Raw genomic sequence first — 13,482 nt, 5'->3', positions numbered from 1 at the left:
CGCCAGTGTCTAAGTTGTTGGTCACTAGTGAAGATATGCTGTGCTGAGCTCCACTGGAGCAATCCTTGCTGGGGCTAGCTATGCAGCCAGATCCATTCAAAGTGTGTTTTAGGCCGAATTGAATGGTACTCAGGCCTCGTGCCTGAAGAAATGTGTAAATGCTTCTCTTTAGAGAGCTGGACCCCGGGATCCAGTACTTTTGGTAGTAAGGCCATAACTTTTTACTGGCGGTGGTGCTATTACAGGTCCAGGATTGCGGGTTTCCTTGAGGATCCCTGGCTCCTGAAGGTTTAACGGAACTCACCGTGAAGGGTGAAGATTGGGTCTGTTGGTTTTACCACAGAAAACCCTGCGGCGGGAAAGGTAAGTGGAGTTTTTCTAAGAAATGTTTGAATGTTCTTATGAATGTCTCCTTTAGATTAGTAAATGTTGTCATGCTTATGTGTCACCACTGGGGGCTGTATAGAGCACATACCTTCTCACGCTTCCTCCAGAGAGCTCACGATGTGTCCAAGAAAGAGAGGAGGGGGGCCGTAGGCGACGGAGGGGGGGCGGGGCTTAGCACAGCGTTGGCATCCTTCAACACCCAGCGCAGGAAAGTGTTTTTTAAAAGCTCTAGTTTTATTGCTGTGGAGGGACACAAGAGCATAGAGGGGCATGAAAGAGGTTGGTGACACAAGCATTCTTTTTGACACATTTTGTTTTGCATCAGGCTGAGCGTTAATAGCAGCAGCAGTGGCTGACTATTGCTCAAGCAATAGATGCGATTTCTTCTGGTAGTACCTATGCTTTGTGCATCGGGCTGTATTCAGAAGGGGGGGTTGAAACACCCCCAAAAAAGGAGCTAAAAGGGGTCTCCCTCAAGCTCTGGAAATCCTACTCTTCAAATGGCATCCTCCTCTGAGAGGGGGTGGCTGGTCAGAGTGAGCATCGGGGCCATGAAATGTTTGGAACTGTTTTCAACACTGCAGCCCCTGTTCATTTTACTCTTTTTCCTCAGCCATGGTAGGTTTTTAAAAGAAGCTTAGAGACTTTAATCACATCCCAGAGTGGTTAATCGCATCTCAGTATGGTCAAGATGCGACAGGTTCTCTTCCATTTTCCTAAGACCCTCAGACTGAGGGACTAGGGGCAGGAGAAGACGATTCCCTCAGGGGACCGTGGTGAGGCTGATGACTCCTCTTCTGAGGTATCAATTGCGGGAGGGTCAGCTTTCACAATCTGATGGTAAGATTGATGGTACAATTTCTTGTTGAATGATCTGCTCCACATTTATGTACCCTTAACTGAGTGTTTGAGTTCGCTAAAGCCTCCTCAAGCTGTGCATGCTTTTTCCTGTCCATTCTTTGTTGGAAAAAAAATTTTGTATCTGGAGAATCACCCAGATAAGCATTATTTTCCATTCTGAAAAGTTTTCACACTTTATCCCGTGGTAGAGAAAATTCACTAAGCGGGGTATACCAGCAATTAACCCTACTATATCCTTTGTACGTTTGACTTGTCCGACAGAAATTACTCAAATACTTAGGGATCTAATGGATAAAAGGTTGGAATTCCTATTATAAAAAAACAAAACAAAAAAACACTTTTTTCTCTGGCAGGTTGAGCTCAGCCTGTGCTGACAGTAATTGGTTAATTGTTGAGAAACCAGTTTTAACAGGTGTTTAAGGTTATCCTGCTCAGCAGGTCCAGGAGGCAGCTTTATGTTGGCAATAATTGCTATGACAGATTGCTCCTTCGCTAAGCATCATGCAAGAAGCTCCTGGCTAGTCTTCCCTTTTGCGGTAAGACAGCTATCTGGGGATATTTTGGATATATCCAAAGAATTTCTAGCAAAAGAAAAATACCCCTTTTGCCTTTTAAGTGAAGGAGTAAATGTGTTTTTTTACTTCAAAACTCCTTCTTCTGTGCCAGGGGCATCAGCCTCCAGGCAGTCACGACGGCCTCTGCCATCAGGTTCAAAGGGTAATCCTCAGGGTTAACCCCAGGGACAAAAGAGGTCTTGAGGGAGGAAGCCTACAAGATGCTGTAGCCTCCTTATGAGGAGGTGCCCCCAATAGGGAGAATTCTTCTACAGTTCTCAGGGATCTGCAGAGGGAATTTCAAGACGAATAGGGGACTTCCTCAATAGCTCCAACGTACAAACTGGAGTTCCAAGAGTTTCCATCTTCTCATTTTTTTCAGTTCAAACGTTCCTAAGGATCCAAAGAAAAAAATCTTTCTCTCTAGCATTGGTCCATCTTTTGGCAAAAAGTGTTCATGGTGGCCCCATGTAAGGGCAGAGATTGGGATTTGGTTAAATCCAAATGGACATTCTAGATCTCAAAAATCTAAAATTCAATTGCTGAATATAATCTCCCCCTTTTTGCATGAAGATGCAATTCTCCATATGCCTATTTCCTCGCTCACTAGTAATATTTTCTTTCAAAGTGGAAAATCTTCCAGTGTGTACCCTGTTTCCCCGAAAATAAGACCTAGCGTGATTGTCGGTGATGGCTGCAATATAAGCCCTACCCCCCAAATAAGCTCTACCCTGTTTCCCTGAAAACAAGACCTACAAGGACTTTAACTAGGGCTTATTTGGGGGGTGGGGCTTATATTGCAGCCATCACCGACAGTCACGCTAGGTCTTATTTTAGGGGAAACAGGGTAGCTCTGCTTTCCGATCTAGCTGCTACACCTCAAGTACAAGGTTCTGGCTCCTTTTCTAGCCAGATTGAGGGCCCAAGGTATAACGATTATGATTTACCTAGTCGATCTGTTCTTGTTAGACCAGTCGGTAGCCCGCTTAGACCAAAAGTATGGTCACCACATTCGACTACCTGGTATATCTAGGACGGATTCTCAACCTGGGAGGAATCTTCTTTAAAACATGAAGAAAATACTTGGGTCTGATCATAGGTACACCCAGAAAAGGGTATTCGTACTCCAGGCTAAGATCAGCGCCATAAAGGACTGATCTAGGTAGTCGAAGCAAGATGTTTTTCTCCTATTCAACTTTGTGTGAGGTTGTCAGGAAAGATGGTGGCTTCATTCGAGGCCATTCTTTATGCTCAATCTCATTCTAGACTGCTGCAACGCAGTATCCTATCGGCTTGAAACAAGGAATTCAAGCTCTATATTCCCAATGTGTCTGACTCCACATCACCCTGATAGCGATCGATCTCGTCTGATCTTGGAGGCTAAGCAGGGTCGGGCCTGGTTAGTACCCGGATGAAAGACCATCTGGAAATACCAAGTGCTGTAGGCTGAGTGCACTGGAGCCTCATTTTATGGTCAACATCCAAAAATCTGCGAAGGGAAAAATCCTTCTTTCAGTTACCTGGGAAATAGGATCAACATATGCCAACTTTATTTGTTTAGTTTGGGGGACAGTCCTGAAAGAGGCAGCTGTCCAGGAGAAATGGCCTAGATCAGAAATGGCCTTGCCCATTAACATTTTAAAAATTCAGGCAGAACACTTGGTTCTGAGGGCCTGAACGTTCAGTTTCAGGTATTGTCCTGCTAGGATTCAATCCGTTTATGCCACAGCAATGTCCTATATTAATCACTAGGGAGCACAAGAAGTTGTGCGGCCCAGAGAAAGGTGAATCTTATCCTATCTTGGGAAGAAAACAATATACTTTGCCTATCGGCAGTTTTCATTCTAGGAATAGAAAATTGGCAGGCAGACTAATTGAGTCGCCAGCAGTTTTTTCTGGGAGAATGTTTTCTTCACTCCGATATCTTCCTGTCAATATGTCAGGGATGGGGGATCCCAGACATAGATCTGTTTGCTTCCAGGATCAACAAAAGATTGACAAACTTGTGTCAAGAACAAAGAATCCGCTAGCATGCAGAACGGATGCTTAGCTATTCCCGCGGAATCGGTTCTCACTGATTTGTGCATTCCCTCCTATTCTGCCTGCATCCACAACTTTTTCCAGATCAAGCAGGAAAGGAAGTAGTTGATTCTTGGGACCCCCAGCGGGCTCCAGGAAATCTTGGTATGCAGAGATCGTAGAGATGGTAGTAGGGAACCCATGGACCCTACCTTCACGGCCAGACCTTCTCTCGCAGGAGAAGCAAAATGATACCCCAGCTCCACTGCCAGCTCCACTGCCAATATGATGATCTATGAACTGTGATCCGGTGCTCTAGCCAGGACGTTCAGGCCCCAAAATGCAGTATTTAAATCAGAAAAGGGCTGGCGACTCAGATGCTCTTGAATAAAAGTCCTTTATTGGGTTACATGGGTACACGGGTACAGGCTACGCTGGCGCGTTTTGGCTAAGAAGCCTTCATCAAAACATACATGTTTGATTTAAAAACTGATATTTATAACAGAGTAAGCACTCCAAATAGGGCGGGTGCATCCTAATCAGAGCAATCAAAACAATTAAAAACACATGGAGAAAAGAAAGAGAAGCACAGCAGGCATATGAGAAACATATCATGAACAAATAAAGCATATTCAAAATGGTGCGATAAATGTATCAAACAATGCGACTATGTTGAAAAATGCGATTATGTTAAAAAAAGATTTATATCTTTCGCAAGGTCTGAAGTTCCATCCTACCTTACAAACGATAAATTTAACGTTTTGGCTATTGAGGCCCACACTCTGAAGAAGCGTGGGCTGTCAGGTTCGGTAGTTTTCTACCTTGGGTTTATGCAGAGCCCGCCTCCATGGTTATATATTATGGAGTCTGGACAACATATGTCTCCTAGTGTGAAACCAGGAGCAGCACCCCAGGAAATAAGTCTAGGTAGAGTCCTTGATTTTTTCTGCAGATCGGGTGAGAAATAAAGCTGGCCTTGAGTGCTTTCTAAGGACGGTATTATTTCAACGACCACTTGCTTCGCATTCTTTGGTCCATAACTTTATTCATGGGGTAACTCGGCTTAATCTCCGGTGAAGTAACCCCTGAACCCTTGGGGCTTGAATTTAGTTTTGTCGGCAGACTTTTTTGGGCAGATACGAAATATTCCCTTGGTCCTGTTTTTGACAAGGAAACTATTTTTTCTGGTAACCATATCTGCTGCAAGAAGGGTATCAGTATTGGCTGCTCTTTCTTGTAAAGAGCCATATTTTTCTGTTCATAAAGATGAGGTAGTACTGCATCCTCATCCTAACTTTTTACCAAAAGTAGTATCAGGTTTTTATCTAAACCAGGATATTGTTCTACCGTCTTTTTTTCCAGAACCCTGTTCTTTGGAAGAAAAATCACAAAAATTTTTTTGATGTGGTGAGAGCAGTCAATGTCTACTTAAATGCGATTGCTCAGATTCAGAAAACGGATGTTTTTATTCGTGTTGCCTGAAAGTCCTAAAGGAGGACAGGCAGCATCAAAATCTACTATTCTAAATAGATTCAACAAGTAATCGTTCAAGCCCATGGTTAAGAGGTGGATTCCACCCTCTCAAATCAAAACGTACTCCTCTAGGGCTCTTAGTGCTTCCTGGGCAGTGCATCACCAAGCCTCCATGGCTCAAATCTGTAAAACCACAACTTGGTCTTCGGTCTATACGTTTACCAGATTCTATCAAATAGATGTAAAAGGTCATGAGGATATCACCTTTGGGCGAAGTGTACTGCAGGCTGCAGTATTAGTCCTCTAGTCTCTTATTGCCCTACTTTTTGTTGTGTCTCCCCTCAGTTGGCATTGCTATGGGACATCCCACATAGTAACTACTATGGATCTGTGTCCCGTGATGTACGATAAGAAAATAGGATTTTTAAAACAGCTTATCTGTAAAATCCTTTTTTTTAAGTACATCACGGGACACAAAGGTCCCTCCCTTCTTGTTGGTATACACGTGTATTGCTTTGCTGCAAAACTGAGATACTCCCAGTATTGGGAGGGGTTATATAGGGAGTGCACTTTTTATCTTAGGGCGTGCCAGTGTCCATCACCTGAAGGTGGCCTATAACCGACATAGTAACTACTATGGCTCTGTGTCCCGTGATGTACTTCAAAGAACAGGATTTTACAGGTAAGCTGTTTCAAAAATCCTATTTTTTGCCTGCGCATGATTGGATGATAGAAATCATCAGAGCTATACCACATTAGCTAAGCTTTGGGGAAAATGAGTGTAATTGTACTTGCCTTGCAAAGTGCACAGTCTGTTTGCCTTTAGTAAATCCACCCCAGTATGCCCCTTCTGCAATAAAAAATGTGTCCTGCTTGCTAGTTCTTCAATTCAGGGCAAAGTTTTACTTTAAAGTAAACCTTGCTGTGCAAGTTAGAACTTTTCTTTCTGGTCTGTAAATTGCCATATTTTTGCTAGACCCTGTATATAGAAATGAACATGTTGCCTGAGCTTAAGATTTGCAGCACTATACAGTATAAAGGCTTAAATAACTGTACAGGTGCCTATGGCAAACATTCCCTTTATGTTTGCTGATAATATTATTGAGTATTGCTGTACTTTGTTTCATAATTGTGCCCCTATTAATTCTGTAAATATTATCTTGTAGCTCACAAAAAAGTCTTTCATCAAATTGGTATAGTGTGTAGTATATGCTTAGCTAGGCTGGATGTACTTTTAACCTAAGTTCATTAAAAATTTCCAAACTTTGGGATATGTGCCACTCACCTCCAGTTGGAACACATCCATGATTCTTTCCTGTGACAGCTCTTCAAAGTAAAGTTTGTCACACTCATCAAAGTCTGTGCTGACAGTCTCAGGGTTGCAGTTCACCACCACTGTTTTCTTGCCGAGCTGACGCAATGTGCGGATGCTGGAAACGGCACACCAATCAAACTCTACACTGCTGCCTGAATCATAAAGAAAGACAAAAAAAAATTATAAAGGAAAAAGATGAAGATTTTTTTGATACAAGCACTGTAACTTCAATTTACTCACTTCCCCTAACAGCAGGAGAGTCTCACTCATTCTGCCGCATGCTGTGAAATGTAATGCTGTTTGTATGAGGACACATAATTATGAAACAACCAAGCTCACCTCAAAACTCGCTCCCTGACTTGGCTGAAGTGCTGTTGCAGTATAGGATTTGCCACACATATAATAATAATACATAAAAAAAAAATGATATTGGCCCCATGACTTGCAAATAGCAGTTTGTTTATGAGAAGCCTAAAGGAAATGGAGAATATTATAAGTGACTATGAGACACTCTTGCAATGAATGCAAGGTAAGCACAGTCGGAAACCCAGGTGCAAAGATCTCATCTGTCAAACCAAATTCCAACTGAAATTTTTTTAGTTTTGGTTACCACGGGGGAGAGTAAAAAAATTGCATTTGAGTTTTTTGTTGTCTTTGAGCCCCAAAGGACAAAGAACTGGGGGACAGGTGCCTTTAAGGCAGCAACAACCGGACATTAATAGAACAATGCCATATGTTCTATCCCTTTCCTCTTCTACTAAAAAAGCAATGTTCTTGCCTGTTTTCTAATTGAAGAGATTTTCCAACACTTTCTGTCCTGATGAGAGTGTCATGGGCACAGAAAATTAACAGGACAAACCCAAATGGCGACATGCGAAGCAATAAAACCTGACAGAATTTTGAACCCTTCTTTATGCAAGAGAGAAGAAAAAGATTTGGCTGGAACCAATATAATTATAATAGATTAGTTAACATTGAATAATATAAACAGTTAAAAAAAGCAAGTGAGGCTGAATTATGTCTAACTGTCACTTTGGATCAAACATTTGTTTCCCATCAAATAGCAACGTTTAAGTCATTTCAACTGAAAGTGTTCATCTGAACAAATGGCTGCACCAACTGTCCGCTCTTTACTGAATGCGAAAGAGATGGTGTGTTTGGCCAGATGTCATTTCTCACTAGTGTTGAAAATGTGTCTCATTAGAGGTTCTAGGAACTGAGACAATTATCTTTGGAAGTGATAACATCTGAAGAAACTGTTCATAGATCAGCCTTATACAGTATGGGAGGCATATTATTTCTTAATCATGGCTTAGGATTTCTTGTAAGCGTTTGTGTTAGAATACACAGATATAAGAGCAGTTTATCTTCAAAAAAATAACCAAATTAGGACCATTCAAAACACAAAAGAACTAAGGGCAACAAAAAATGTGGGGGCCACCATTTTAAATTTGTGGGGCTTTTGTTAGCCAGAAAAACAGATTTCAAATTCCTCAAGAGTACTAAAAAAATGTTTCTTGATATTATTCAGTTTGAAGTGTATGAAAACCTGAACAATTAACTTTTCTTATTTTCTCCCTCTTGGTCTGTAAAATATACCATTGAAATGGTTTTATCTAGTTGATAAGGACAAAAAATAACGGTTGGTCCTGCCAGATATCTAGTGAGCAGATAACTTTCTGTGATCTTTCTAACGGATGTACTGTTACCAGTTAGCATCAGTCCCAGCTCCCTCTGGGGACTACTATTATATACCTTTCTACTATGTAATGAAGATTAGGAGAGGACACTGGGTGTTCTGTATTCTTAACACACTGCCTGTCCTAGAAGTGCAATGTTGCACCTCCGTAGATACCGTACAGTAACTGTTGTTATCCTAGGACAGGAAGTGTGTTACTAGCAGGATCACCAGGAGAAAATAAAGGGGCAAGGGCTGAAAAAAATTAATGGAGCCCCTACACTTAAAGACTTGAAAGCTGCAATATATTATATTTTTTAGCTTGGGTATATATACAATTTGCTCTGTGAGGACTAATAATAGAATTTTTTTGAAAGCATAAATGTCATATATTTTGCACTAGAAATTGGTGGTGTCAGTTTATATTCTCAGCCATTGGAGAACTTCTTTTGCAATATGCACCAATTCCTTTCTTGTTTAAAAAAAAAAATAGGTAGTACTACGTATTACCAGGGGTGGACTTTTTAGGCTGAGAAACACTGGAGAGGAAGTAACAGTATAAAAATATAAATTTATTGAAGGTTATAAATACATAAAAGTAAGAATGAAGATTATAACATAAATGCATCTATGAAATTTATGAATATTGTGCACTGCAGCGGATTGCTGTCTCCCAGAGGCATGCTATGATATTGAAACTTTAAATATACAGCGATTAGCTGTTGGGCTACTATAGCCATCAGCAGTACTGGAATTCAAATCCAGGATTCACTGTGGGATACTCTTTGATGGCCCTCCTCTCTCTGATGGCCGTTCCCAAAATAAGGAATACTATTCACATGCCCCTGCTCATACATTCAGCTATACCTAATATATTTTTTTAACTTTTGAGTGAATTACCCACCGTATCGTGACTGTACAGGATTGTGCATTCCAAACAAGATAAAGAAACAATTGCTGTATATTTAAAGTTTCAATTTCACAGCATGCCCCTGGGAGAGAGCAATCCACTGCAGTGGATTGCTCTCTCCCAGGGGCATGCTGTGATATTGAAACTTTCTCTTATCTGTCTCGTCTGTGAACCTTGGCCGTGTCCTGCGGAAGCCTAGTGGCGAAACCTGTACACATACAAGGGTTCACTGCACAATATTCATAGATGCATTTATGTTATAATCTTCATTCTTACTTTTATTTATTTATAACCTTCAATAAATGTAAATTTTTATACTGTTACTTCCTCTCCAGTGTTTCTCAGCCTAAAAAGTCCGCCCCCTGGTAATACGTAGTACTACCTATTTTTTTTTTTCTTCATATATTTATGGACGTGGCCTATTTTTGCACTTTCTTCTTTGTCCTTTCTTGTTTTCTAAAAATTCCCTCTTTCGAAAAGGTCGACATATCACCCAGGGAGGACATTCAAAACATGTAGAATGTGTTTTTCTCAAAAGTTACAGTCAAAACACACAGGTGTTGACATTATATTGTGGTTACTAAAGGTCCCTGAATAGCCACAAGAAATAAGGATGCAGATCTCTAAAACACAGCTGCCAAAAGAGTACAGACAACTAACATTTTTAGAAGGAGAGGCAAGTAATGGCATTCTTTGTGTTTCTTTCATGACAGGTTCACTTTAAAGATTTCTGGGAACCATAAGTTTTAAAAGGTTATTACTCTCTGTAAGAGTGTCAATAAACAAGCTAATCCTTGTGAGATAAATGATTGATTCAAAGACTAAGCCTAGGTTTACACTGATAGCTAGGGTTGTCCCGATACCACCTTTTTAGGATCGAGTACAAGTACCGATACTTTTTTTCAAGTACTCGCCGATACCGATTACCGATACTTTTTTTTTTAATGTCACGTGACAGTTTTTTTTTTTTGCTATTTTTTGGGGGGGGGGGGGGGGTGAACGTTGTATGTGTGTGTGTTTTTTTTGTTTTTTTTTACAATTTTTATTCTTTACAATAATATTTTTTTATTCTTTATTGTTTTTTTTTTTTTTTTAATCAGCCCTTTTGGGGGGCTTTGGTGAGATATCAGGGGTCTTAACAGACCTCTGATATCTCCCCCTTGAGACAGAGAAAGAGACAGAGGATAGAGATTCCCCAGTCCCTTTCTCTGCAGCGTCAGCTACACTGAGAATGAATGGAGAGAAGACAGCGGCTTCTCTCCATTCATAAACTGACACATCGTAATCACAGGAGATTACAATGTTTCAGTTATGTGAACGGACAGAGTCAGCTGACTCTATCCATACACAAAGGAAGGAGGGGGAGGACAGAGGAACTGAGGGGGAGAACGGAGGGGACAGATAAGGAGAGAAGGATGCAGGGGACAGATAAGGAGAGAGGAACGGAGGGGGAGAATGGAGGGGGACAGATAAGGAGAGAGGAACGAAGGGGGAGTACGGAGGGGGACAGATAAGGAGAGAGGAATGCAGGGGACAGCGGAGAGGCACAGAGGAAAGGAGGGGGCATGGAGGAGGATGCAGTGACAGTCAGCTGTGACCGATCACCGCTGTATGTCACTAAAGCTGGTGAAAGCCGCTGGGGGAGAATCTTGTAACTCCCCCATGCGCCGATCACAGCTGACTTTTAGGTATCGGGGGAAGCATCGGGAGCATTTGCCCGAGTACAAGTACTTGGGCAAATGCTCGGTATCGGTGCCGATACCGATACTAGTATCGGTATCGGGACAACCCTACTGATAGCGGTAATGAAATCGTGCAAATTACGCTAAACTCGCATGATTTCATTCCTGCATGTCAGTCCTGACTTTGGGGGCGATTTCAGAGACATCTGTGCGGGTTTCTGCATAGATATCTATTGAAATTGCACCCTGAATTTGCCAAAAGTAGTACAGAAACTACTTTTGGGAATCGGTACGGCATTGCACCGATTTAGACGGTGGCATTGCTGGTAATAGTCGCCGATTTGGCATGCAATTTGACATGTCAAATCACTTGCCAAATTGCTGCAATGTGAACCAGGGCTTAGTGCCGGTTTACACCAGTGAACGCTGCGGGATTGCTTGTGATTCGCACCGCACTGCAGTGCAAATCACACGCAATATCCGTGCAATGCAATTTCAGCCATACAGATAGTATGGCATCGCATTCGGCCCAAACGCACACAGGACCCTTTTTTTAGTCCGCACCAGAATCGGATCGCATGGGTGTTCACATCCATGCGATTCGATTCATGTCCGAACTGTCAGTTTGCAGTGTGATATGCGAGCTGAAATGGGGGTGTCATTAACAATGTACTGACACTCCCAGCAGTTCGCATATGGCAGTGTGAACATGCTGTGCGAGTCGAGTGTGATGCGGGAACTCACAGTGGATTTGCAGGGTTCCTGCATCGTACAAGTGTGAACCAAGCCTGAAAGGGTTGGTTAGGGTCCAGGATGCTCTGGGCTTGCTTGGGGTGAAATAAAAACTTTTAAGCGCCAGAAAGCCTCTTTTTCACAGAAAACAATTCTTATGTATTAGATGATATATGCTAGCACTGATCTATAGAGAAAATGAGAAATATTTGCACCTCTAACACCCATCAGCCAAACTGAATCAAAGATGACTGTCGGACCCTGCAAGAAAAGATGTCTGAGCATGGGCAGACTCCCTAGCAAGCACTATTTTCAGTGAGACATCTGTCTATCTACGTCTTAAAACAAGTGATTATTTGCTTTAGGGCATCAATGATGCCTGTCTTAAAGTTTAACTCCACTTTTGTTAAGAAAAAACAATCCCCTCTGGTTGATCTATGTACATTGCAAGGAGTATAACAAACTTTGTTGCAGATTCCTACCTTTTGTTATTCTGAAGAAATCTCTGTGTGTTTGTCTCTGCCTCTGTTCTGAGTGGGTCTAATGAGAGTGGTTTCATAATTAACTGTCAGGTGTGGAGCTACAGGGCACTAATGAGGACATCTGCTGGGCCTGCATCCCTTTAGATGGGTTCCTATTGAAAGTATCTCTCCAAAAATGAAATTTTTGCTGCAGGGGATGCCTGAAAGCTGACTTGTATGTTAGTGCAGGAAATGTTTCTGGGGAGTGGTCAGTACACGCTCTGTGTACAGAACAACCCCAGGTAGCCATATTGCAATGCATTCTCAGAAAATTACAGAGCTGCAGATTGAAAAGGAAAAGTCATTTTTAATAATATTCAATCACTATATGATTATTGTCGCAATTATATGCGCTATATTATTTTTTCTTTATTTGTTATTTTTTTTCCCCACGAAAGTGGAGTTACCCTTTACATATGAGCTATACCAATAATACATCCTTCACCAACTTTTTATAGTCTGTTGGTATACCAATTTTTTCGGCTGAGATTGGGGCAAACGATCTTTTTAATGATATAGAAACATTAACCTGGACCTACTTGCTTGCACATGATTGGATGATGGAAATCAGCAGAGCATCTGCTCACTTACTAAGCTCTGGAGCAACTGCTCTTGCAGAGTGCAACTGCAAAGTGCACAATTTATTTGCCTTTAGTAAATCAACCCCTATGTGTTGGTAGTACAGGAAAATAATAGGAAGTACAGGAAAATAATAGGAAGCACAGGAAAATAACAGATAGTATGAAGCCACATAATATCAATACTGGTCTGGTATAATCAGTGGACATCTTTTGGGAAAGAGATCACATTTTTGACCCTTCAGTTTTTTCTTTGTACGGTCTGTGCCTTCCCTGCTAACACATGCCTAAACTCTATCTGAACTAATAGGCAGCTATTCTTCATCCTACCTTGTGAATGAAAAATAAGACTGCATTGAATAATATACCCAGAGATATTGCAGATTTCACTTGTAGTAATTATTTTTTCTATATTTTCTCATAATGGGTAAATTAAGATGCACGAGGATTACAAGTAATCAAAAAGAACACTGTTTAAAAATAAGTTTGGGGATATTCAGTGAAGGGTAAAGCGAGAGACCTAAATGCAGCTTTTCTATACTTTTCTAAACTTCTCTTCTACTTTGGATTACAGTAAACACCTCTTATTGCAGTTTTGCTATATAAACTTTTTCTATTGTATATAAAATGGGAAGATAGCTGGACAATACCTATATGATACGGGCCACAACCTAGAACCATCATTCCGTGGTCATCAAACTTTATATCATGCTCCTGGAAGAAAAATGAGAAGATGTATTAACCATTGTGAAGAGAAATGGATCATAAAAAT

At 41.3% G+C, this 13,482-nt stretch overlaps 1 protein-coding gene across 1 annotated transcript in view; it reads right to left on the bottom strand.

The window, feature by feature from the left end:
- Positions 1-13,482, bottom strand: part of CPS1 (carbamoyl-phosphate synthase 1) — a 172,762-nt gene that overhangs the window by 47,194 nt on the left and 112,086 nt on the right. Inside the window, exons 24-25 of the mRNA XM_073633558.1 lie at positions 13,361-13,424; positions 6,580-6,761 (exon numbers count right to left, since the gene is read on the bottom strand). Of these exons, the coding sequence (XP_073489659.1) occupies positions 6,580-6,761; positions 13,361-13,424 (246 nt within the window). The remainder of the gene's footprint in view (positions 1-6,579; positions 6,762-13,360; positions 13,425-13,482) is intronic.

This window comes from Aquarana catesbeiana, linkage group LG06, assembly GCF_042186555.1.
Source record: "Aquarana catesbeiana isolate 2022-GZ linkage group LG06, ASM4218655v1, whole genome shotgun sequence".
In the NCBI taxonomy this organism is placed as follows: Eukaryota; Metazoa; Chordata; class Amphibia; order Anura; family Ranidae; genus Aquarana; species Aquarana catesbeiana.
Note: the sequence above shows the minus strand (reverse complement) of the source record. Positions and strands in the feature narration are given on the sequence as shown.